The sequence below is a fragment of the Anomaloglossus baeobatrachus genome, chromosome 4 (genome assembly GCF_048569485.1).
Source record: "Anomaloglossus baeobatrachus isolate aAnoBae1 chromosome 4, aAnoBae1.hap1, whole genome shotgun sequence".
Taxonomy (NCBI): domain Eukaryota; kingdom Metazoa; phylum Chordata; class Amphibia; order Anura; family Aromobatidae; genus Anomaloglossus; species Anomaloglossus baeobatrachus.
Genome location: NC_134356.1, coordinates 674,300,949 through 674,328,603, shown reverse-complemented (window position 1 = coordinate 674,328,603; position 27,655 = coordinate 674,300,949). Strand labels below are relative to the sequence as shown.

Sequence of the window (27,655 nt, the reverse complement as noted above, 5' to 3'; positions counted from 1 at the left end):
GGATCTGAATGGTAGGGTCACTCTCTCCCACATTATTTGCCTTAGTTCCGTCCAGGCACACTCACCCTACACTCACGTCTTTTACACACTCACTCATTCACTCTCATAGTCATATACAATGACACAGCGTGAGTTTTCAACACTCAACTTATGACAAGTACCTTCTGTCTCCAAACCCGTGAACCTTTTGTTTTCCCTGATTCCTTTCCACCAATCCGGTGTTAAAGCCCTCTAGCTGATGAACCTACAATTTGCCCAGTACGGTCTTCATTCATTACGTGCTACGTTTTGTCATTTTGGGTCCTGCCTATGCAGAGCGCAGCAGCAATTAACAAACTCATCTTGACTGCTGCTCTCTGCTTAGGCAGCACCAGATAGGCAATGAGCCGTTCATTTGCCAAGGATGTTTTGCATCTTCAAGGACTTTGGTCCTCAAGCCAAGCGCCCATGTAGGGTAAACCTTAATGCTGTGTCACTGGTCGGGTGACTTAAACACTAGACTACTTCAAGGAACCCATCCAATTACATGGTCCAATATAATTCAGGAATGTACAACGAGTCCTACAGGTCAATCAGATCTCATTCTGCTTAGATCTTCTTAACCCATTTACTTCCTACCAGAGGTTTCATCACTGTGACCCACCAGTGCTTTTCTATTTCCACAGTTTTTTTTTTTAGAGCTGACCACCGTATTGCTCTCTGGTCTGAGATTCTCCCAATTTTAAGGAGACGAGGACATCGGAGCAGCTCCTCACATGCCTGTGGTCCACCATCTCCACCAAAGCTAATAAGACATCCTTTGCCTACAGAGGGACCACTTTGTTTCTCCAGGTGACCTAGATCCCAGCCTGTCACTGCTGTGGCCACCCACCCACCAGTCTAGCACCTCATAAAATGGTGCTAAACCTCCTTACAACATGGTATTACATCATATCACCCTTTCTATATCTTGTACCCCAGATAGCACTATGCTCTACCTGGGCAAAGCCAGTTTTCCATATCTCCCCAGAAGAGCCTAAGTCCTTGGTCACATCGAAGCACCCAGCAAACTCAACACTGCCATTCGTCCCCCCCCCCCCCGACCTGTAAAGCCGGTTCAAGAACATTGATAAACATCTCTAATGTCATTTTTTTTAGTTAATTTCCCTCTTCTTCTTCTTATTCTGATGGTTAACTAAGGGTACATGGTAAGGGCATATAACATAGAAGGTCTTGGCTTTGTATATTGTCTATGTACTGTTATAATCTGCATACTTTGGCTAATCTAAGCTATGTTTCCACAGTAGGAACTTCAATTTAAGAAGTACAAGAAATCAAGTGTTGGCCAGAAGTAGGAGCTCTCAAGTGCCCTACAGAAGAACTTCACCCTCCATAAACCTTGCATATGAGCCTCCTCACGATACTGATCTACATGGTGACACTCCACCACTCACCAGGCCTCACCTCCAGCATCCACATCCAACAATCCTGCTACCACCTGAGGATCTACTACAAAGGAACTCAACTATGAACAGTCATTGGCCTTCTGAAGACCTTTCTCGAATAAATCCTTCATTTTGCAATGTCTCATCTCTGAGGAACCATGGCATAAATGAAGTCTTACCCAACCCAAACCAAATCTACAGTAATATACACCATCGCAACAAGCAATACCCAAGAGTACGCCATATAAAGAGCCTGCAGATAGAACCAATCATAAACCATCATCAGCCTAATGTGCTCTCGTTTGAAGGTACAGACCCTTCATCATCCATACCACATTATCATTCAAAATCATGCCCCTGGTTATTCGAAGGTACATCTTTTTTCACAGAAGATACTACTCTACATCCTTCCAGATTAAATATTCCAAGGACACCTGAATCGCCTTTCTCAACCATCAATCCCATGTACCATAGTGGGGTGGGTTTGGCTTCACAACCCAACACTGCTCCTCCAAAGTATGAACCTTCCATGGACTTTTGAAAACTATAATTTTCTAGGAATTTTATACATACCTGTGATGTTGACTTTGAAAAGCCATCTGATGCCAAAGGTCCAAGGTTAAATACTGTTTGGGTGCAAGTATATTCCATTTATGACTCCCTAGTCACATATGAATTGGGATTTTCTGTATCTTATAACCAAATTTGACCAAGAACTAGGTACTCATATGTGCTGATCTTATTAAGCACTGTTTGGAAATGAGCACCTTACGCCTATGCTTTTCTGAGTCTGCACACATGTGCAGTGGATCAATTGGACACCTACTTAAAGGACTCATGCACTGGTCAGGGCCATATTTGGGTCAATATCTTTGGTGAGAATTTCCAACCAGGAGAAGATCTCCACTAAGAGCCCTCAACCAAGAGAAAATCATACACTGAGAGTGCTTTGTGACGACTGAGTGTCTGGCCACTTGTGTGTGGGGTGAATGATTCGTAATTAGGCCAGATGTATTGTTCCTTTGTTTGGTAAATCAGGAGCAGTTAGCCATTGTTTCATGTCAGACTGAGCGGAGCCCTATTGTCTATTAAACGTGGATTGCCTAAGCCCTTTTGACTACATCAATCAGAGGAAAATTATGCAGTCAGATTGAACTTGTTACCAATGAGAGAAAAGCCATGTCCCACCAGTCCTGTAAGACTCAATATCCTGAAATGAGAACTGAGGTGTATAAAAGGGGCCTTTCTCCTGTCACCACATTCATATTCTACCGGTTTTCAGCCTGTAATCCTCCAGCTGGAACTGTGGATCCCTGCTTCATTTCATTCATTCTACAGAACTTCAGCCTAGGATCCACGGTTGCAGTTGAAAGACCTCAAGACTGCTTCACTGCTCAACGCTGACCCCACAAATTCATTAGAAAAACTGAGGTTGAAACAACTCGGTCACCTGGCTATACAGTCATATGAAAAAGTTTGGGCACACCTATTAATGTTAACCTTTTTTCTTTATAACAATTTGGGTTTTGCTATTTCAGTTTCATATATCTAATAACTGATGGACTGAGTAATATTTCTGGATTGAAATGAGGTTTATTGTACTAACAGAAAATGTGCAATCCGCATTTAAACAAAATTTGAAAGCTGCAAAAGTATGGGCACCTCAACATAAAAGTGACATTAATATTTTGTAGATCCTCCTTTTGCAAAAATCACAGCCTCTAGTCGCTTCCTGTAGCTTTTAATGAGTTCCTGGATCCTGGATGAAGGTAGATTTGACCATTCTTGTTTACAAAACAATTCCAGTTCAGTTAAGTTTGATGGTCGCCGAGCATGGACAGCCGCTTCACATCATCCCACAGATTTTCAATGATATTCAGGTCTGGGGACTGGGATGGCCATTCCAGAACATTGTAATTGTTCCTCTGCATGAATGCCTGAGTAGATTTGGAGCAGTGTTTTGGATCATTGTCTTGCTGAAATATCCATCCCCTGCGTAACTTCAACTTAGTCACTGATTCTTGCACATTATTGTTAAGAATCTGCTGATACTGAGTTGAATCCATGCGACCCTCAACTTTAACATGATTCCCGATTCCCGGTGCCGGCATTGGCCACACAGCCCCAAAGCATGATGGAACCTCCACCAAATTTTACTGTGGGTAGCAAGTGCTTTTCTTGGAATGCCGTGTTTTCTTGCCTCCATGCATAACGCCTTTTTGTATGACCAAACAACTCAATCTTTGTTTCATCAGTCCACAGGACCTTCTTCCAAAATGTAACTGGCTTGTCCAAATGTGCTTTTGCATACCTCAGGCGACTCTGTGTGTGGCGTGCTTGCAGAAACGGCTTCTTTCGCATCACTCTCCCATACATCTTCTCCTTGTGCAACGTGCGCTGTATTGTTGACCGATGCACATTGACGCCATCTGCAGCAAGATGAAGCTGCAGGTCTTTGGAGGTGGTCTGTGGATTGTCCTTGACTGTTCTCACCATTCTTCTTCTCTGCCTTTCTGATATTTTTCTTGGCCTGCCACTTCTGGGCTTAACAAGAACTGTACCTGTGTTCTTCCATTTCCTTACTATGTTCCTCACAGTGGAAACTGACAGTTTAAATCTCTGAGACAACTTTTTGTACCTTCCCCTGAACAACTATGTTGAATAATCTTTGTTTTCAGATCATTTGAGAGTTGTTTTGAGGAGCCCATGATGCCACTCTTCATAGGAGATTCAAATAGGAGAACAACTTGCAAGTGGCCACCTTAAATACCTTTTCTCATGATTGGATGCACCTGCCTATGAAGTTCAAAGCTCAATGAGGTTACAAAACCAATTTAGTGCTTTAGTAAGTCAGTAAAAAGCAGTTAGGAGTGTTCAAATCAAGAAATTGATAAGGGTGCCCATACTTTTGCACCGGTCAAATTTTGTTTGTATGCGGATTGCACATTTTCTGTTAGTACAATAAACCTCATTTCAATCCAGAAATATTACTCAGTCCATCAGTTATTAGATGTATGAAACGGAAATAGCAAAAACCCAAATTGTTATAAAGAAAGAAGGTTAACATTAATAGGGGTGCCCAAATCTTTTCATATGACTGTATATCTTGCTGTGCTTGGTCAGCTTCCTAAGGTTACCAATATCTCCTCTCAGTGGGTGCCCGCCAAAATCGGGGTGCTGCTGGCTGGGATAGTTGGCCTCGAAGTCATGAAGATTCTAATCTCTGGCAGGCCAGAGGAAGGGTGAGACTCTGTCGCTTGTACTGTTTTGTGTTCTTGCTGGGAATGTGCGATATGTTTTTGCCTGTTGGTGAACCAATAAAGTCTTACCAATTATTATTATTATTTATTTATAGAGCACCATTGATTCCATGGTGCTGTACATGAGAAGAGGTTACATACAGAACACATACACAAGTTACAATAGACAGACTAGTACAGAGGGAAGAGGGCCCTGCCCTTGCGGGCTTACATTCTAAAGGATTTTGGGAAGGAGACAGCAGGTGGGGTGTAGGTGGGGAGGCAGCTCTGCACGGTGGTCGGGCGGCAGCTCTGCACGGTGGTGGGACGGCAGCTCTGCACGGTGGTGGGGTGGCAGCTCCGCACGGTGGTGGGGTGGCAGCTCCGCACGGTGGTCGGGTGGCAGCTCCGCACGGTGGTTACCAATGTGTGGTTCCCTCACCCCATGTTGTTTGAGTTGTGTTCTGCCCACGGGGAAGGGGTGCAAGCTTTAGTGGGATGAGCCCTGGTCTGTGCTGTCTTCCTGAAGACAGCCAGGTCAGCAAAGAAGAGCACCCACTGACAATAAAGACTCCACATGCTCAATTAACAAGTAAGATACTCCACTTAGAGTGCTCAACCAAAAGATCTTTCACTAAGAATGGTCAACTAAGAGAAGATCCGCCACTGAGACCGCAAATCCAAGATAACTTTCTCATTGAGAGCACTCCACCAAGAGAAAATCCTCCACTGAGAGTGCTCAGCTAAGAGTAGATACTCCACTGAGAGTGGTCTACCAAGACCAGTTCCTCACTGAGAATGCTCAACCAAGAGAAGATCCTACACTGAGAATGATCAACCAAGAGAAGATCCTACACTGAGAATGTTCAACCAAGAGAAGATCCTACACTGAGAATGTTCAACCAAGAGAAGATCCTACACCGAGAATGCTCAACCAAGAGAAGATCCTACACTGAGAATGTTCAACCAAGAGAAGATCCTACACTGAGAATGTTCAACCAAGAGAAGATCCTACACTGAGAATGTTCAACCAAGAGAAGATCCTACACTGAGAATGTTCAACCAAGAGAAGATCCTACACCGAGAATGCTCAACCAAGAGAAGATCCTACACTGAGAATGTTCAACCAAGAGAAGATCCTCCAATGAGAATATTCAAGCAAAGGAAGATTCCCCACTGACAGCACTTAACCAAGAGAAGTTTCCTCAATGAGAGTGCTCAACCAAGAGAAATTCCTCATCAAGGGCACTCAACCAAGAGAAGATCTTCAACTGAAAGTAGATCCTCCACTGAGAGTAGTCAACCAAGAGAAGATCCTCCACTGAGAGTGCTCTACCAAGAGAAGTCCCTCACTAAGAATGCTCAACCAGGAGTAGATACTCCACTGAGAGTACTCAAGCAAAGGAAGATTCCCCACTTACAGCACTTAACCTAGAGAAGTCCCTCAATGAGAGCACTCAACCAAGAGTAGATCCTCCACTGAAAGGAAATTCTTGTATGGGGTGTAATATAGGACATATTGGATGGGTGACATCATTAAACCTCCACACAAGTGTAGATCCCGTGGCATCATTACTATTTAGTGGAACTACTAAGTTGTGACCAGTATCGATATTGATTATTACCCGCCACCCTTTGACCCTGATACCAGGGAGATACTGATGCCACCAAATTATGAAATATGAAGTGTTCAATAGATGTTATGGACCGTTCAGGGATTGAGGATGCGTGGTTACGATTTCCTCAGTACACACAACATTGTCTGGTATAAATGATGCAGTTTGTCATTGACACAGTGCAGTTTAACGACAAAAACGTGGAAACAAAACGCAACGTGCGCACATGGCCTAATTGGTGGAGAAAAGTTGAACTAGATGGACCAGGGGCTTTTTTTAACCTATGTAACTATGTATCTTAGCACCCCCCTAAACCCTGCATGACTTTGGATGTACAGCGGAGTACACAATGCAGAACAGCATGATTGCTAACTAAAGGATAGAGAGGAGCCTGCGACCTACAGGATGGGGAGAAGCTGCTGACTAAATGATAATCTGCGGCCTCCAAGATGGGGCACAGCCTGTGTGGCGCCCCTGAGGCTTCAGTCGCCACAGAGTATTGTATCTAACTTAAGATGTAATGCTCTTCCCGGGTAAGGAGGAGGTTAACCACTGGTTTCACTTAGACAATACACTTACATAAACACCCATTTAGGCTGCCTTCACACATCCGGTTTTTGCAGTCACCACAATCTGGCGAATACCGGATAAAACGGACGCGTTTTTTTCCTCATTGAATTGTATTAGCGCCGGATTCTGCCTGATGCCCTTGCGTTGCATCCGGTGTGCACCGGATCTGGCGAAATTTCTGTGTCCAGCTGCCGGAAAACACGCAGCATGGAACCTTTTTTGGCAGCTGCAAAAAAACGGATTGCACCAGATCCGGCGCCGTCCTGCGTCATGTACAATGAAAGCCTATGGGCGCTGGATCCGTCGTAATGCAGCATACAACGCATTACAGCGATGGATTCCGTTTTTTGCTACTGAGCATGCTCAGTAGCACAATGCATCCGTCCAAAAACTGAAGGAACTGATGGAAAAAACTGATGCAACTGATCCGTTTTTTCGCCTGATCCGTTGTATCAGTTTTTACACCGGATTGTGCCTGACGCCAAAAACCGGATGTGTGAAAGCACCATTTGTGAGCCAGCACTTACATTACTCAGGAAGCCAGGCTGGGAAATTCCTGGGCAGGATTAGTCATCAAAAAGGTGGGGGCTGCCTGGGACGTGAGAGAGCACACACAGTTTCACTTCAGAACACTGCAGGACTTCAGAGCATAGCAGAGAACACAGCTTGAAGCAGACAACAGCTAGGCCTCTGGGGGGGATGCTGAACCGGCTCCCCCCAGAGGGGCCGACCAGGTAACGGGTAGACGAGAGAAAAGCAGGAGACTACCAAGTGGAGCTGTGAGACAGAGGAGTAACTTGGTAGCCGGAGGGTGAGCCCCCAACAGCCCCTTCGGGACCGGCACTAGTCAGGGTGCAGAGCCCTCGGTTAGGGGAACCTTTATGGACTCTAACAAATCTGCAGGGAAAGGGTATTTCATGTCCCATTGCCCACCACCAAAAGTCCTGGGGCCCAGCAGCAGATAGAGACAGGAGCCACGGCCACGGTCGGGTCCATAACAAGTTTTGCACTGCCTACGTAAGGGACGGCAACTAAAGCCAAGGACACTGGGGTCCCAAAGTAGCTTCACGCCACGAGGATACACACTGCAAGGTGCAAGGAGAAAGGTCTCACACACTTCACAACAGCGGTGGTGACCTCTGATTCATCCGGGATCCACAGAGGCCCATCACGGCGATGACCGGTAGCCTGAGGGCAGCATCCTAAGAACTGTGACTAAAACACCTGGAATCGCAGCCCGTGTGAGACTCTGATTTATCGGCACCGCCGCCACACACTTTGGCACCAACAGCCCTTCCCCTGTCACCACCGTCCTCCCCGAGGCTCGCGCCACCTGTGGGGAGCTGGACTATCTGGACTGCGGTAACATAAGCCCCGGGGGAGTGCGACATCTCGTGGCTAATCACTGGCCACGCACCACGGGTGGCGCTGCAAAGCAAATCCCCATTTCCCTCTTTTGACTCTCTCTTTAGCCAACGGGGCCACGGAGTCGGGTCAGGCAATTCACAGCCACCCCAAAAAAAAACACTGGCCCGGTGACGAGTCATGCCCTGCAGGTCCCGTGGGGTGCTACACCTGTGGTCTACAAGATGGAGAGAAGCCTACGACCTAGAGGATGGGGAGCAGCTGCTGACTAAATGATAGACTGCAGCCTGCGGCCTACAAGATGGGAAGCAGCCTGCGGCCTACAAGATGGAGAGCAGCCTGCGACCTACAGAATGGGGAGCAGCCTGCAACCTACAGAATGGGGAGCAGCCTGCGGCCTACAGAATGGGGAGCAGCCTGCGGCCTACAGAATGGGAAGCAGCCTGCGGCCTACAGAATGGGGAGCAGCCTGCGACCTACAGAATGGGGAGCAGCCTGTGCCTACAGAATGGGGAGCAGCCTGCGCCTACAGAATGGGGAGCAGCCTGCGGCCTACAGAATGGGGAGCAGCCTGCGGCCTACAGAATGGGGAGCAGCCTGCGGCCTACAGAATGGGGAGCAGCCTGCGACCTACAGAATGGGGAGCAGCCTGCGGCCTACAGAATGGGGAGCAGCCTGCAACCTACAGAATGGGGAGCACCCTGCGGCCTACAGAATGGGGAACAGCCTGCGACCTACAGAATGGGGAGCAGCCTGCGGCCTACAGAATGGGGAGCAGCCTGCGGCCTACAGAATGGGGAGCAGCCTGCGACCTACAGAATGGGGAGCAGCCTGCGGCCTACAGAATGGGGAGCAGCCTGCAACCTACAGAATGGGGAGCACCCTGCGGCCTACAGAATGGGGAGCAGCCTGCGACCTACAGAATGGGGAGCAGCCTGCCACCTACAGAATGGGGAGCACCCTGCGGCCTACAGAATGGGGAGCAGCCTGCGACCTACAGAATGGGGAGCAGCCTGCAGCCTACAGAATGGGGAGCAGCCTGCAACCTACAGAATGGGGAGCAGCCTGCGACCTACAGAATGGGGAGCACCCTGCGGCCTACAGAATGGGGAGCAGCCTGCGGCCTACAGAATGGGGAGCAGCCTGCGACCTACAGAATGGGGAGCAGCCTGCGACCTACAGAATGCGGAGCAGCCTGCGGCCTACAGAATGCGGAGCAGCCTGCGACCTACAGAATGGGGAGCAGCCTGACCTAGAGAATGCGGAGCAGCCTGCGACCTACAGAATGGGGAGCAGCCTGACCTACAGAATGGGGAGCAGCCTGCGGCCTACAGAATGGGGAGCAGCCTGACCTACAGAATGGGGAGCAGCCTGCGGCCTACAGAATGGGGAGCAGCCTGCAGCCTACAGAATGGGGAGCAGCCTGCGGCCTACAGAATGGGGAGTAGCCTGTGGCCTACAGAATGGGGAGCAGCCTCCGACCTACAGAATGGGGAACAGCCTGCAGCCTACAGAATGGGGAGCAGCCTGCGACCTACAGAATGGGGAGCAGCCTGACCTACAGAATGGGGAGCACCCTGCGGCCTACAGAATGGGGAGCAGCCTGCGGCCTACAGAATGGGGAGCAGCCTGCCACCTACAGAATGGGGAGCAGCCTGACCTACAGAATGGGGAGCAGCCTGCGACCTACAGAATGGGGAGCAGCCTGACCTACAGAATGGGGAACAGCCTGCAGCCTACAGAATGGGGAGCAGCCTGCGAGCTACAGAATGGGGAGCAGCCTGCGAGCTACAGAATGGGGAGCAGCCTGACCTACAGAATGGGGAGCAGCCTGACCTACAGAATGGGGAGCAGCCTGCGGCCTACAGAATGCGGAGCAGCCTGCGGCCTACAGAATGGGGAGCAGCCTGCGACCTACAGAATGGGGAGCAGCCTGCGAGCTACAGAATGGGGAGCAGCCTGCGACCTACAGAATGGGGAGCAGCCTGCGACCTACAGAATGGGGAGCAGCCTGACCTACAGAATGGGGAGCAGCCTGCGGCCTACAGAATGGGGAGCAGCCTGACCTACAGAATGGGGAGCAGCCTGCGAGCTACAGAATGGGGAGCAGCCTGCAGCCTACAGAATGGGGAGCAGCCTGCCACCTACAGAATGGGGAGCACCCTGCGGCCTACAGAATGGGGAGCAGCCTGCGGCCTACAGAATGGGGAGCAGCCTGCAACCTACAGAATGGGGAGCACCCTGCGGCCTACAGAATGGGGAACAGCCTGCGACCTACAGAATGGGGAGCAGCCTGCGGCCTACAGAATGGGGAGCAGCCTGCGGCCTACAGAATGGGGAGCAGCCTGCGACCTACAGAATGGGGAGCAGCCTGCGGCCTACAGAATGGGGAGCAGCCTGCAACCTACAGAATGGGGAGCACCCTGCGGCCTACAGAATGGGGAGCAGCCTGCGACCTACAGAATGGGGAGCAGCCTGCCACCTACAGAATGGGGAGCACCCTGCGGCCTACAGAATGGGGAGCAGCCTGCGACCTACAGAATGGGGAGCAGCCTGCAGCCTACAGAATGGGGAGCAGCCTGCAACCTACAGAATGGGGAGCAGCCTGCGACCTACAGAATGGGGAGCACCCTGCGGCCTACAGAATGGGGAGCAGCCTGCGGCCTACAGAATGGGGAGCAGCCTGCGACCTACAGAATGGGGAGCAGCCTGCGACCTACAGAATGCGGAGCAGCCTGCGGCCTACAGAATGCGGAGCAGCCTGCGACCTACAGAATGGGGAGCAGCCTGCGACCTACAGAATGGGGAGCAGCCTGCCACCTACAGAATGGGGAGCACTCTGCGGCCTACAGAATGGGGAGCAGCCTGCGACCTACAGAATGGGGAGCAGCCTGTGACCTACAGAATGGGGAACAGCCTGCGACCTATAGAATGGGGAGCAGCCTGCCACCTACAGAATGGGGAGCAGCCTGCAACCTACAGAATGGGGAGCAGCCTGACCTACAGAATGGGGAGCAGCCTGCGGCCTACAGAATGGGGAGCAGCCTGACCTACAGAATGGGGAGCAGCCTGCGGCCTACAGAATGGGGAGCAGCCTGCAGCCTACAGAATGGGGAGCAGCCTGCGGCCTACAGAATGGGGAGTAGCCTGTGGCCTACAGAATGGGGAGCAGCCTCCGACCTACAGAATGGGGAACAGCCTGCAGCCTACAGAATGGGGAGCAGCCTGCGACCTACAGAATGGGGAGCAGCCTGACCTACAGAATGGGGAGCACCCTGCGGCCTACAGAATGGGGAGCAGCCTGCGGCCTACAGAATGGGGAGCAGCCTGCCACCTACAGAATGGGGAGCAGCCTGACCTACAGAATGGGGAGCAGCCTGCGACCTACAGAATGGGGAGCAGCCTGACCTACAGAATGGGGAACAGCCTGCAGCCTACAGAATGGGGAGCAGCCTGCGAGCTACAGAATGGGGAGCAGCCTGCGAGCTACAGAATGGGGAGCAGCCTGACCTACAGAATGGGGAGCAGCCTGACCTACAGAATGGGGAGCAGCCTGCGGCCTACAGAATGCGGAGCAGCCTGCGGCCTACAGAATGGGGAGCAGCCTGCGACCTACAGAATGGGGAGCAGCATGTGAGCTACAGAATGGGGAGCAGCCTGCGACCTACAGAATGGGGAGCAGCCTGCGACCTACAGAATGGGGAGCAGCCTGACCTACAGAATGGGGAGCAGCCTGCGGCCTACAGAATGGGGAGCAGCCTGACCTACAGAATGGGGAGCAGCCTGCGGCCTACAGAATGGGGAGCAGCCTGCGGCCTACAGAATGGGGAGCAGCCTGACCTACAGAATGGGGAGCAGCCTGACCTACAGAATGGGGAGCAGCCTGCGGCCTACAGAATGGGGAGCAGCCTGCGGCCTACAGAATGGGGAGCAGCCTGCGAGCTACAGAATGGGGAGCAGCCTGCAGCCTACAGAATGGGGAGCAGCCTGCCACCTACAGAATGGGGAGCACCCTGCGGCCTACAGAATGGGGAGCAGCCTGCGACCTACAGAATGGGGAGCAGCCTGCGGCCTACAGAATGGGGAGCAGCCTGCAACCTACAGAATGGGGAGCAGCCTGCAGCCTACAGAATGGGGAGCAGCCTGCAACCTACAGAATGGGGAGCAGCCTGCGACCTACAGAATGGGGAGCAGCCTGACCTACAGAATGGGGAGCAGCCTGCGGCCTACAGAATGGGGAGCAGCCTGCGACCTACAGAATGGGGAGCAGCCTGCGACCTACAGAATGCGGAGCAGCCTGCGACCTACAGAATGGGGAGCAGCCTGACCTACAGAATGGGGAGCAGCCTGACCTACAGAATGGGGAGCAGCCTGCGACCTACAGAATGGGGAGCAGCCTGCGACCTACAGAATGGGGAGCAGCCTGCGACCTACAGAATGCGGAGCAGCCTGCGGCCTACAGAATGCGGAGCAGCCTGCGACCTACAGAGTGGGGAGCAGCCTGACCTACAGAATGGGGAGCAGCCTGCGGCCTACAGAATGGGGAGCACCCTGCGACCTACAGAATGGGGAGCAGCCTGCGACCTACAGAATGGGGAGCAGCCTGCGGCCTACAGAATGGGGAGCAGCCTGCGGCCTACAGAATGGGGAGCAGCCTGACCTACAGAATGGGGAGCAGCCTGCGACCTACAGAATGGGGAGCAGCCTGCGACCTACAGAATGGGGAGCACCCTGCGACCTACAGAATGGGGAGCAGCCTGCGACCTACAGAATGGGGAGCAGCCTGCGACCTACAGAATGGGGAGCAGCCTGCGAGCTACAGAATGGGGAGCAGCCTGCAGCCTACAGAATGGGGAGCAGCCTGCGGCCTACAGAATGGGGAGCAGCCTGCGACCTACAGAATGGGGAGCAGCCTGCGGCCTACAGAATGGGGAGCAGCCTGCGACCTACAGAATGGGGAGCAGCCTGCGACCTACAGAATGGGGAGCAGCCTGCGACCTACAGAATGGGGAGCAGCCTGCGACCTACAGAATGGGGAGCAGCCTGCGACCTACAGAATGGGGAGCAGCCTGACCTACAGAATGGGGAGCAGCCTGCGACCTACAGAATGGGGAGCAGCCTGCGGCCTACAGAATGGGGAGCAGCCTGCGGCCTACAGAATGGGGAGCAGCCTGCGGCCTACAGAATGGATCCCCTTTAATTAAAAAAGTGACCACAATTCAGCCACCTCCGGGAAAATCTGTGATCAGGACCCACATTTTATCTGCGCTGCTTCTTGGAAGGTTAATAAAAGCTATCAGAGGAGTGTCTGCCTCCTAGTGGTGCGCGCAGGCGCAGCAGCCTCCTGTTCAGGCGGTCACAACACACCGCATCTGTGCAGCAACCGGACTCCTACTGACCCAGAATGCACTGCGCCCGACCCCGGTACACACACCGAGCGTCCGTGTGCACATCAATGCGGGGGTGTATATGTATACAGCGACATCCACAGTGCCCCCATAATAACAGCGACATCCACAGTGCCCCCATAATAACAGCGACATCCACAGTGCCCCCATAATAACAGCGACATCCACAGTGCCCCCATAATAACAGCGACATCCACAGTGCCCCAATAATAACAGCGACATCCACAGTGCCCCCATAATAACAGTGATATCCACAGTGCCTCCATAATAACAGCGACATCCACAGTGCCCCCATAATAACAGCGACATCCACAGTGCCTCCATAATAACAGCGATATCCACAGTGCCCCCATAATAACAGCGACATCCACAGTGCCCCCATAATAACAGCGACATCCACAGTGCCCCCATAATAACAGCGACATCCACAGTGCCCCAATAATAACAGCGACATCCACAGTGCCCCCATAATAACAGCGACATCCACAGTGCCCCCATAATAACAGCGACATCCACAGTGCCCCCATAATAACAGCGACACCCACAGTGCCCCCATAATAACAGCGACATCCACAGTGCCCCCATAATAACAGCGACATCCACAGTGCCCCAATAATAACAGCGACATCCACAGTGCCCCCATAATAACAGCGACATCCACAGTGCCCCCATAATAACAGCGACACCCACAGTGCCCCCATAATAACAGCGACATCCACAGTGCCCCCATAATAACAGCGACATCCACAGTGCCCCAATAATAACAGCGACATCCACAGTGCCCCCATAATAACAGCGACATCCACAGTGCCCCATAATAACAGCGACATCCACAGTGCCCCCATAATAACAGCGACATCCACAGTGCCCCAATAATAACAGCGACATCCACAGTGCCCCCATAATAACAGCGACATCCACAGTGCCCCCATAATAACAGCGACATCCACAGTGCCCCCATAATAACAGCGACATCCACAGTGCCCCCATAATAACAGCGACATCCACAGTGCCCCCATAATAACAGCGACATGCACAGTGCCCCCATAATAACAGCGACATCCACAGTGCCCCCATAATAACAGCGACATCCACAGTGCCCCAATAATAACAGCGACATCCACAGTGCCCCCATAATAACAGCGACATCCACAGTGCCCCCATAATAACAGCGACATCCACAGTGCCCCCATAATAACAGCGATATCCACAGTGCCCCCATAATAACAGCGACATCCACAGTGCCTCCATAATAACAGCGACACCCACAGTGCCCCCATAATAACAGCGACATCCACAGTGCCTCCATAATAACAGCGACATCCACAGTGCCCCCATAATAACAGCGATATCCACAGTGCCCCCATAATAACAGCGATTTCCACAGTGCCCCCATAATAACAGCGATATCCACAGTGCCCCCATAATAACAGCGACATCCACAGTGCCCCCATAATAACAGCGACATCCACAGTGCCCCCATAATAACAGCGACACCCACAGTGCCCCCATAATAACAGCGACATCCACAGTGCCCCCATAATAACAGCGACATCCACAGTGCCCCAATAATAACAGCGACATCCACAGTGCCCCCATAATAACAGCGACATCCACAGTGCCCCCATAATAACAGCGACATCCACAGTGCCCCCATAATAACAGCGACACCCACAGTGCCCCCATAATAACAGCGACATCCACAGTGCCCCCATAATAACAGCGACATCCACAGTGCCCCAATAATAACAGCGACATCCACAGTGCCCCCATAATAACAGCGACATCCACAGTGCCCCCATAATAACAGCGACACCCACAGTGCCCCCATAATAACAGCGACATCCACAGTGCCCCCATAATAACAGCGACATCCACAGTGCCCCAATAATAACAGCGACATCCACAGTGCCCCCATAATAACAGCGACATCCACAGTGCCCCATAATAACAGCGACATCCACAGTGCCCCCATAATAACAGCGACATCCACAGTGCCCCAATAATAACAGCGACATCCACAGTGCCCCCATAATAACAGCGACATCCACAGTGCCCCCATAATAACAGCGACATCCACAGTGCCCCCATAATAACAGCGACATCCACAGTGCCCCCATAATAACAGCGACATGCACAGTGCCCCCATAATAACAGCGACATCCACAGTGCCCCCATAATAACAGCGACATCCACAGTGCCCCAATAATAACAGCGACATCCACAGTGCCCCCATAATAACAGCGACATCCACAGTGCCCCCATAATAACAGCGACATCCACAGTGCCCCCATAATAACAGCGATATCCACAGTGCCCCCATAATAACAGCGACATCCACAGTGCCTCCATAATAACAGCGACACCCACAGTGCCCCCATAATAACAGCGACATCCACAGTGCCTCCATAATAACAGCGACATCCACAGTGCCCCCATAATAACAGCGATATCCACAGTGCCCCCATAATAACAGCGATTTCCACAGTGCCCCCATAATAACAGCGATATCCACAGTGCCCCCATAATAACAGCGACATCCACAGTGCCCCCATAATAACAGCGACATCCACAGTGCCCCCATAATAACAGCGACACCCACAGTGCCCCCATAATAACAGCGACATCCACAGTGCCCCCATAATAACAGCGACATCCACAGTGCCCCAATAATAACAGCGACATCCACAGTGCCCCCATAATAACAGCGACATCCACAGTGCCCCAATAATAACAGCGACATCCACAGTGCCCCCATAATAACAGCGACATCCACAGTGCCCCCATAATAACAGCGACATCCACAGTGCCCCCATAATAACAGCGATATCCACAGTGCCCCCATAATAACAGCGACATCCACAGTGCCTCCATAATAACAGCGACATCCACAGTGCCCCCATAATAACAGCGATATCCACAGTGCCCCCATAATAACAGCGACATCCACAGTGCCCCCATAATAACAGCGACATCCACAGTGCCCCCATAATAACAGCGATATCCACAGTGCCCCCATAATAACAGCGATATCCACAGTGCCCCCATAATAACAGCGACATCCACAGTGCCCCCCACAATAACAGTAATATCCACAGTGCCCCCATAATAACAGCGATATCCACAGTGCCCCCCATAATAACAGTGATATCCACAGTGCCCTCATAATAACAGCGATATCCACAGTGCCCCCATAATAACAGCGATATCCACAGTGCCCCCATAATAACAGCGATATCCACAGTGCCTCCATAATAACAGTGATATCCACAGTGCCCCCATAATAACAGTGACATCCACAGTGCCCCCCATAATAACAGCGATATCCACAGTGCCCCCCATAATAACAGCGACATCCACAGTGCCTCCATAATAACAGCGACATCCACAGTGACCCCATAATAACAGCGACATCCACAGTGCCCCCATAATAACAGCAACATCCAAAGTGCCCCATAATAACAGCGATATCCACAGTGCCCCATAATAACAGCGATATCCACAGTGCCCCCATAATAACAGTGACATCCACAGTGCCCCCATAATAACAGTGATATCCACAGTGCCCCCATAATAACAGCGATATCCACAGTGCCCCCATAATAACAGCGGCATCCACAGTACCCCCATAATAACAGTGATATCCACAGTGCCCCCATAATAACAGCGACATCCACAGTGCCCCCATAATAACAGCGATATCCACAGTGCCCCATAATAACAGCGACATCCACAGTGCCCCATAATAACAGCGACATCCACAGTGCCCCCATAATAACAGTGATATCCACAGTGCCCCCATAATAACAGCGATATCCACAGTGCCCCCATAATAACAGCGGCATCCACAGTACCCCCATAATAACAGTGATATCCACAGTGCCCCCATAATAACAGCGACATCCACAGTGCCCCCATAATAACAGCGATATCCACAGTGCCCCATAATAACAGCGACATCCACAGTGCCTCCATAATAACAGTAATATCCACAGTGCCCCCATAATAACAGCGACATCCACAGTGCCCCCATAATAACAGTGACATCCACAGTGCCCCCATAACAGCGACATCCACAGTGCCCCCATAATAACAGCGACATCCACAGTGCCCCAATAATAACAGCGACATCCACAGTGCCCCCATAATAACAGCGACATCCACAGTGCCCCCATAATAACAGCGACATCCACAGTGCCCCAATAATAACAGCGACATCCACAGTGCCCCCATAATAACAGCGACATCCACAGTGCCCCAATAATAACAGCGACATCCACAGTGCCCCCATAATAACAGCGACATCCACAGTGCCCCCATAATAACAGCGACATCCACAGTGCCCCAATAATAACAGCGACATCCACAGTGCCCCCATAATAACAGCGACATCCACAGTGCCCCCATAATAACAGTGATATCCACAGTGCCCCCATAATAACAGCGACATCCACAGTGCCTCCATAATAACAGCGATATCCACAGTGCCTCCATAATAACAGCGATATCCACAGTGCCCCCATAATAACAGCGACATCCACAGTGCCTCCATAATAACAGCGACATCCACAGTGCCTCCATAATAACAGCGATATCCACAGTGCCCCAATAATAACAGCGACATCCACAGTGCCCCCATAATAACAGCGACATCCACAGTGCCTCCATAATAACAGCGATATCCACAGTGCCCCCATAATAACAGCGATATCCACAGTGCCCCAATAATAACAGCGACATCCACAGTGCCCCCATAATAACAGCGACATCCACAGTGCCCCCATAATAACAGCGACATCCACAGTGCCCCCCATAATAACAGCGACATCCACAGTGCCCCCCATAATAACAGCGACATCCACAGTGCCCCCCATAATAACAGCGACATCCACAGTGCCCCCATAATAACAGCGACATCCACAGTGCCCCCATAATAACAGTGATATCCACAGTGCCCCCATAATAACAGCGACATCCACAGTGCCTCCATAAGAACAGCGACATCCACAGTGCCTCCATAATAACAGCGACATCCACAGTGCCCCCATAATAACAGCAACATCCACAGTGCCCCCATAATAACAGCGATATCCACAGTGCCCACATAATAACAGCAACATCCACAGTGCCCCCATAATAACAGCGACATCCACAGTGCCCCAATAATAACAGCGACATCCACAGTGCCCCCATAATAACAGCGACATCCACAGTGCCCCCATAATAACAGCGATATCCACAGTGCCCCCATAATAACAGCAACATCCACAGTGCCCCCATAATAACAGCGACATCCACAGTGCCCCCATAATAACAGCGACATCCACAGTGCCCCCCATAATAACAGCGACATCCACAGTGCCCCCATAATAACAGCGACATCCACAGTGCCCCCATAATAACAGCGACATCCACAGTGCCCCCATAATAACAGCAATATCCACAGTGCCCCCATAATAACAGCAATATCCACAGTGCCCCCATAATAACAGTGATATCCACAGTGCCCCCATAATAACAGTGATATCCACAGTGCCCCCATAATACCAGCGACATCCACAGTGCCCCCATAATAACAGTAATATCCACAGTGCCCCCATAATAACAGCGACATCCACAGTGCCCCCATAATAACAGTGATATCCACAGTGCCCCCATAATAACAGCGATATCCACAGTGCCCCCATAATAACAGCGACATCCACAGTGCCCCCATAATAACAGCGACATCCACAGTGCCCCCATAATAACAGTAATATCCACAGTGCCCCCATAATAACAGTAATATCCACAGTGCCCCCATAATAACAGTGACATCCACAGTGCCCCCATAATAACAGTGATATCCACAGTGCCCCCATAATAACAGTAATATCCACAGTGCCCCCATAATAACAGTGATATCCACAGTGCCCCCATAATAACAGTAATATCCACAGTGCCCCCATAATAACAGCGATATCCACAGTGCCCCCATAATAACAGCGACATCCACAGTGCCCCCATAATAACAGCGATATCCACAGTGCCTCCATAATAACAGTGATATCCACAGTGCCCCCATAATAACAGCGACATCCACAGTGCCTCCATAATAACAGCGACATCCACAGTGCCCCCCATAATAACAGCGACATCCACAGTGCCCCCATAATAACAGCGACATCCACAGTGCCCCCATAATAACAGTGATATCCACAGTACCCCATAATAACAGCGACATCCACAGTGCCCCCATAATAACAGTGACATCCACAGTGCCCCCCATAATAACAGGGACATCCACAGTGCCCCCATAATAACAGCGACATCCACAGTGCCCCCCATAATAACAGCGACATCCACAGTGCCCCCCATAATAACAGTGATATCCACAGTGACCCCATAATAACAGCGATATCCACAGTGCCTCCATAACAACAGCGACATCCACAGTGCCCCCATAATAACAGCGACATCCACAGTGCCCCCCATAATAACAGTGATATCCACAGTACCCCCATAATAACAGTGATATCCACAGTACCCCCATAATAACAGTGATATCCACAGTGCCCCCATAATAACAGCGACATCCACAGTGCCCCCATAATAACAGCGACATCCACAGTGCCCCCATAATAACAGCGACATCCACAGTGCCCCCATAATAACAGCGACATCCACAGTGCCCCAATAATAACAGCGACATCCACAGTGCCCCCATAATAACAGCGACATCCACAGTGCCTCCATAATAACAGCGACATCCACAGTGCCCCAATAATAACAGCGACATCCACAGTGCCCCCATAATAACAGCGACATCCACAGTGCCCCCATAATAACAGCGACATCCACAGTGCCCCCATAATAACAGCGACATCCACAGTGCCCCCATAATAACAGCGACATCCACAGTGCCCCCATAATAACAGCGATATCCACAGTGCCCCCATAATAACAGCAACATCCACAGTGCCCCCATAATAACAGCGACATCCACAGTGCCCCCATAATAACAGCGACATCCACAGTGCCCCCATAATAACAGCAATATCCACAGTGCCCCCATAATAACAGCAATATCCACAGTGCCCCCATAATAATAGCAATATCCACAGTGCCCCCATAATAACAGCAATATCCACAGTGCCCCCATAATAATAGCGACATCCACAGTGCCCCCATAATAACAGCGATATCCACAGTGCCCCCATAATAACAGCGATATCCACAGTGCCCCAATAATAACAGTAATATCCACAGTGCCCCCATAATAACAGCGACATCCACAGTGCCCCCATAATAACAGCGACATCCACAGTGCCCCCATAATAACAGCGACATCCACAGTGCCCCCATAATAACAGCAATATCCACAGTGCCCCCATAATAACAGCAATATCCACAGTGCCCCCATAATAATAGCGACATCCACAGTGCCCTCATAATAACAGTGATATCCACAGTGCCCCCATAATAACAGCGATATCCACAGTGCCCCCATAATAACAGCAACATCCACAGTGCCCCCATAATAACAGCGACATCCACAGTGCCCCCATAATAACAGCGACATCCACAGTGCCCCCATAACAACAGCAATATCCACAGTGCCCCCATAATAACAGCAATATCCACAGTGCCCCCATAATAATAGCAATATCCACAGTGCCCCCATAATAACAGCAATATCCACAGTGCCCCCATAATAATAGCGACATCCACAGTGCCCCCATAATAACAGCGATATCCACAGTGCCCCCATAATAACAGTGATATCCACAGTACCCCCATAATAACAGTGATATCCACAGTACCCCCATAATAACAGTGATATCCACAGTGCCCCCATAATAACAGCGACATCCACAGTGCCCCCATAATAACAGCGACATCCACAGTGCCCCAATAATAACAGCGACATCCACAGTGCCCCCATAATAACAGCGACATCCACAGTGCCCCCATAATAACAGCGACATCCACAGTGCCCCAATAATAACAGCGACATCCACAGTGCCCCCATAATAACAGCGACATCCACAGTGCCTCCATAATAACAGCGACATCCACAGTGCCCCAATAATAACAGCGACATCCACAGTGCCCCCATAATAACAGCGACATCCACAGTGCCCCCATAATAACAGCGACATCCACAGTGCCCCCATAATAACAGCGACATCCACAGTGCCCCCATAATAACAGCGACATCCACAGTGCCCCCATAATAACAGCGATATCCACAGTGCCCCCATAATAACAGCAACATCCACAGTGCCCCCATAATAACAGCGACATCCACAGTGCCCCCATAATAACAGCGACATCAACAGTGCCCCCATAATAACAGCAATATCCACAGTGCCCCCATAATAACAGCAATATCCACAGTGCCCCCATAATAATAGCAATATCCACAGTGCCCCCATAATAACAGCAATATCCACAGTGCCCCCATAATAATAGCGACATCCACAGTGCCCCCATAATAACAGCGATATCCACAGTGCCCCCATAATAACAGCGATATCCACAGTGCCCCAATAATAACAGTAATATCCACAGTGCCCCCATAATAACAGCGACATCCACAGTGCCCCCATAATAACAGCGACATCCACAGTGCCCCCATAATAACAGCGACATCCACAGTGCCCCCATAATAACAGCAATATCCACAGTGCCCCCATAATAACAGCAATATCCACAGTGCCCCCATAATAATAGCGACATCCACAGTGCCCCCATAATAACAGTGATATCCACAGTGCCCCCATAATAACAGCGATATCCACAGTGCCCCCATAATAACAGCAACATCCACAGTGCCCCCATAATAACAGCGACATCCACAGTGCCCCCATAATAACAGCGACATCCACAGTGCCCCCATAATAACAGCAATATCCACAGTGCCCCCATAATAACAGCAATATCCACAGTGCCCCCATAATAATAGCAATATCCACAGTGCCCCCATAATAACAGCAATATCCACAGTGCCCCCATAATAATAGCGACATCCACAGTGCCCCCATAATAACAGCGATATCCACAGTGCCCCAATAATAACAGTAATATCCACAGTGCCCCCATAATAACAGCGACATCCACAGTGCCCCCATAATAACAGCGACATCCACAGTGCCCCCATAATAACAGCGACATCCACAGTGCCCCCATAATAACAGCAATATCCACAGTGCCCCCATAATAACAGCAATATCCACAGTGCCCCCATAATAATAGCGACATCCACAGTGCCCCCATAATAACAGTAATATCCACAGTGCCCCCATAATAACAGCGACATCCACAGTGCCTCCATAATAACAGCGACATCCACAGTGCCCCAATAATAACAGCGACATCCACAGTGCCCCCATAATAACAGCGACATCCACAGTGCCCCAATAATAACAGTGACATCCACAGTGCCCCCATAATAACAGCGACATCCACAGTGCCCCCATAATAACAGTAATATCCACAGTGCCCCCATAATAACAGCGACATCCACAGTGCCTCCATAATAACAGCGACATCCACAGTGCCCCAATAATAACAGCGACATCCACAGTGCCCCCATAATAACAGCGATATCCACAGTGCCCCCATAATAACAGCGACATCCACAGTGCCCCCATAATAACAGCAACATCCACAGTGCCCCCATAATAACAGCGACATCCACAGTGCCCCCATAATAACAGCGATATCCACAGTGCCCCCATAATAACAGTAATATCCACAGTGCCCCCATAATAACAGCGATATCCACAGTGCCCCCATAATAACAGTGATATCCACAGTGCCCCCATAATAACAGCGATATCCACAGTGCCCCCATAATAACAGTAATATCCACAGTGCCCCCATAATAACAGCGATATCCACAGTGCCCCCATAATAGCAGCGACATCCACAGTGCCCCCATAATAACAGCGATATCCACAGTGCCCCCATAATAACAGTAATATCCACAGTGCCCCCATAATAACAGCGACATCCACAGTGCCCCCATAATAACAGCGACATCCACAGTGCCCCCATAATAACAGCGACATCCACAGTGCCCCCATAATAACAGCGACATCCACAGTGCCCCCATAATAACAGCGATATCCACAGTGCCCCCATAATAACAGCGATATCCACAGTGCCTCCATAATAACAGTGATATCCACAGTGCCCCCATAATAACAGTAATATCCACAGTGCCCCCATAATAACAGCGACATCCACAGTGCCCCAATAATAACAGCGACATCCACAGTGCCCCCATAATAACAGCAATATCCACAGTGCCTCCATAATAACAGCGACATCCACAGTGCCCCAATAATAACAGCGACATCCACAGTGCCCCCATAATAACAGCAATATCCACAGTGCCCCCATAATAACAGCAACATCCACAGTGCCCCCATAATAACAGCGACATCCACAGTGCCCCCATAATAACAGCGATATCCACAGTGCCCCCATAATAACAGTAATATCCACAGTGCCCCCATAATAACAGCGACATCCACAGTGCCCCCATAATAACAGCGACATCCACAGTGCCCCCATAATAACAGCGACATCCACAGTGCCCTCATAATAACAGCGACATCCACAGTGCCCCCATAATAACAGCGATATCCACAGTGCCCCCATAATAACAGCGATATCCACAGTGCCCCCATAATAACAGCGACATCCACAGTGCCTCCATAATAACAGCGATATCCACAGTGCCCCCATAATAACAGCGATATCCACAGTGCCCCCATAATAACAGCAACATCCACAGTGCCTCCATAATAACAGCGATATCCACAGTGCCTCCATAATAACAGCGACATCCACAGTGCCTCCATAATAACAGCGATATCCACAGTGCCCCCATAATAACAGCGATATCCACAGTGCCCCCATAATAACAGCGATATCCACAGTGCCTCCATAATAAGAGCGATATCCACAGTGCCCCCATAATAACAGCGATATCCACAGTGCCCCCATAATAACAGCGACATCCACAGTGCCCCCATAATAACAGCGATATCCACAGTGCCCCCATAATAACAGCGACATCCACAGTGCCCCCATAATAACAGCGACACCCACATTGCCCCCATAATAACAGCGACATCCACAGTGCCCCCATAATAACAGCGATATCCACAGTGCCCCCATAATAACAGCGACATCCACAGTGCCCCCATAATAACAGCGACATCCACAGTGCCCCCATAATAACAGCGATATCCACAGTGCCCCCATAATAACAGCGATATCCACAGTGCCCCCATAATAACAGCGACATCCACAGTGCCCCCATAATAACAGCGACACCCACATTGCCCCCATAATAACAGCGACATCCACAGTGCCCCCATAATAACAGCGATATCCACAGTGCCCCCATAATAACAGCGACATCCACAGTGCCCCCATAATAACAGCGACATCCACAGTGCCCCCATAATAACAGCGACATCCACAGTGCCCCCATAATAACAGCGACATCCACAGTGCCCCCATAATAACAGCGATATCCACAGTGCCCCCATAACAGCGACATCCACAGTGCCCCCATAATAACAGCGACATCCACAGTGCCCCCATAATAACAGCGACATCCACAGTGCCCCCATAATAACAGCGACATCCACAGTGCCCCCATAATAACAGCGACATCCACAGAGCCCCCATAATAACAGCGACATCCACAGTGCCCCCATAATAACAGCGACATCCACAGTGCCCCCATAATAACAGCGACATCCACAGTGCCCCCATAATAACAGCGACATCCACAGTGCCCCCATAATAACAGCGACATCCACAGTGCCCCGATAATAACAGCGACATCCACAGTGCCCCCATAATAACAGCGACATCCACAGTGCCTCCATAATAACAGCGACATCCACAGTGCCCCCATAATAACAGCGACATCCACAGTGCCCCCATAATAACAGCGATATCCACAGTGCCCCCATAATAACAGCGACATCCACAGTGCCCCCATAATAACAGCGACATCCACAGTGCCCCCATAATAACAGTGATATCCACAGTGCCCCCATAATAACAGCGACATCCACAGTGCCCCCATAATAACAGCGACATCCACGGTGCCTCCATAATAACAGCGACATCCACAGTGCCCCCATAATAACAGCGATATCCACAGTGCCCCCATAATAACAGCGACATCCACAGTGCCTCCATAATAACAGTGATATCCACAGTGCCCCCATAATAACAGCGACATCCACAGTGCCCCCATAATAACAGCGACATCCACAGTGCCTCCATAATAACAGCGACATCCACAGTGCCCCCATAATAACAGCGACATCCACAGTGCCCCCATAATAACAGCGACATCCACAGTGCCCCCATAATAACAGTAATATCCACAGTGCCCCCATAATAACAGTGATATCCACAGTGCCCCCATAATAACAGCGACATCCACAGTGCCCCATAATAACAGCGACATCCACAGTGCCCCCATAATAAGTGATATCCACAGTGCCCCCATAATAACAGTGATATCCACAGTGCCCCCATAATAACAGCGACATCCACAGTGCCCCCATAATAACAGTGATATCCACAGTGCCCCCATAATAACAGTAATATCCACAGTGCCCCCATAATAACAGCGACATCCACAGTGCCCCCATAATAACAGTGATATCCACAGTGCCCCCATAATAACAGCGATATCCACAGTGCCCCCATAATAACAGCGACATCCACAGTGCCCCCATAATAACAGCGACATCCACAGTGCCCCCATAATAACAGTAATATCCACAGTGCCCCCATAATAACAGTAATATCCACAGTGCCCCCATAATAACAGTGACATCCACAGTGCCCCCATAATAACAGTGATATCCACAGTGCCCCCATAATAACAGTAATATCCACAGTGCCCCCATAATAACAGCGATATCCACAGTGCCCCCATAATAACAGCGACATCCACAGTGCCCCCATAATAACAGCGATATCCACAGTGCCTCCATAATAACAGTGATATCCACAGTGCCCCCATAATAACAGCGACATCCACAGTGCCTCCATAATAACAGCGACATCCACAGTGCCCCCATAATAACAGCGACATCCACAGTGCCCCCATAATAACAGCGACATCCACAGTGCCCCCATAATAATAGCGACATCCACAGTGCCCTCATAATAACAGCGATATCCACAGTGCCCCCATAATAACAGCGACATCCACAGTGCCCCCATAATAACAGCGATATCCACAGTGCCCCCATAATAACAGCGACATCCACAGTGCCCCCCATAATAACAGCGACATCCACAGTGCCCCCATAATAACAGCGACATCCACAGTGCCCCCATAATAACAGTGATATCCACAGTACCCCCATAATAACAGCGACATCCACAGTGCCCCCCATAATAACAGCGATATCCACAGTGACCCCATAATAACAGCGACATCCACAGTGCCCCCATAATAACAGTGACATCCACAGTGCCCCCCATAATAACAGGGACATCCACAGTGCCCCCATAATAACAGCGACATCCACAGTGCCCCCCATAATAACAGCGACATCCACAGTGCCCCCCATAATAACAGTGATATCCACAGTGACCCCATAATAACAGCGATATCCACAGTGCCTCCATAACAACAGCGACATCCACAGTGCCCCCATAATAACAGCGACATCCACAGTGCCCCCCATAATAACAGTGATATCCACAGTACCCCCATAATAACAGTGATATCCACAGTACCCCCATAATAACAGTGATATCCACAGTGCCCCCATAATAACAGCGACATCCACAGTGCCCCCATAATAACAGCGACATCCACAGTGCCACAATAATAACAGCGACATCCACAGTGCCCCCATAATAACAGCGACATCCACAGTGCCCCCATAATAACAGCGACATCCACAGTGCCCCAATAATAACAGCGACATCCACAGTGCCCCCATAATAACAGCGACATCCACAGTGCCTCCATAATAACAGCGACATCCACA

The 27,655-nt window shown here is 50.3% G+C and overlaps 1 protein-coding gene across 1 annotated transcript in view; it reads left to right on the top strand.

Moving 5' to 3' along the window:
* The window catches only part of LOC142304368 (uncharacterized), a 7,555-nt gene extending 4,640 nt beyond the window's left edge, over positions 1 to 2,915 (top strand). The window contains exon 4 of the mRNA XM_075346672.1: positions 1,284 to 2,915. Within this exon, the coding sequence (XP_075202787.1) occupies positions 1,284 to 1,965 (682 nt within the window). The 3' untranslated portion in view covers positions 1,966 to 2,915. The remainder of the gene's footprint in view (positions 1 to 1,283) is intronic.
* The last annotated feature ends 24,740 nt before the right edge of the window (positions 2,916 to 27,655 follow it).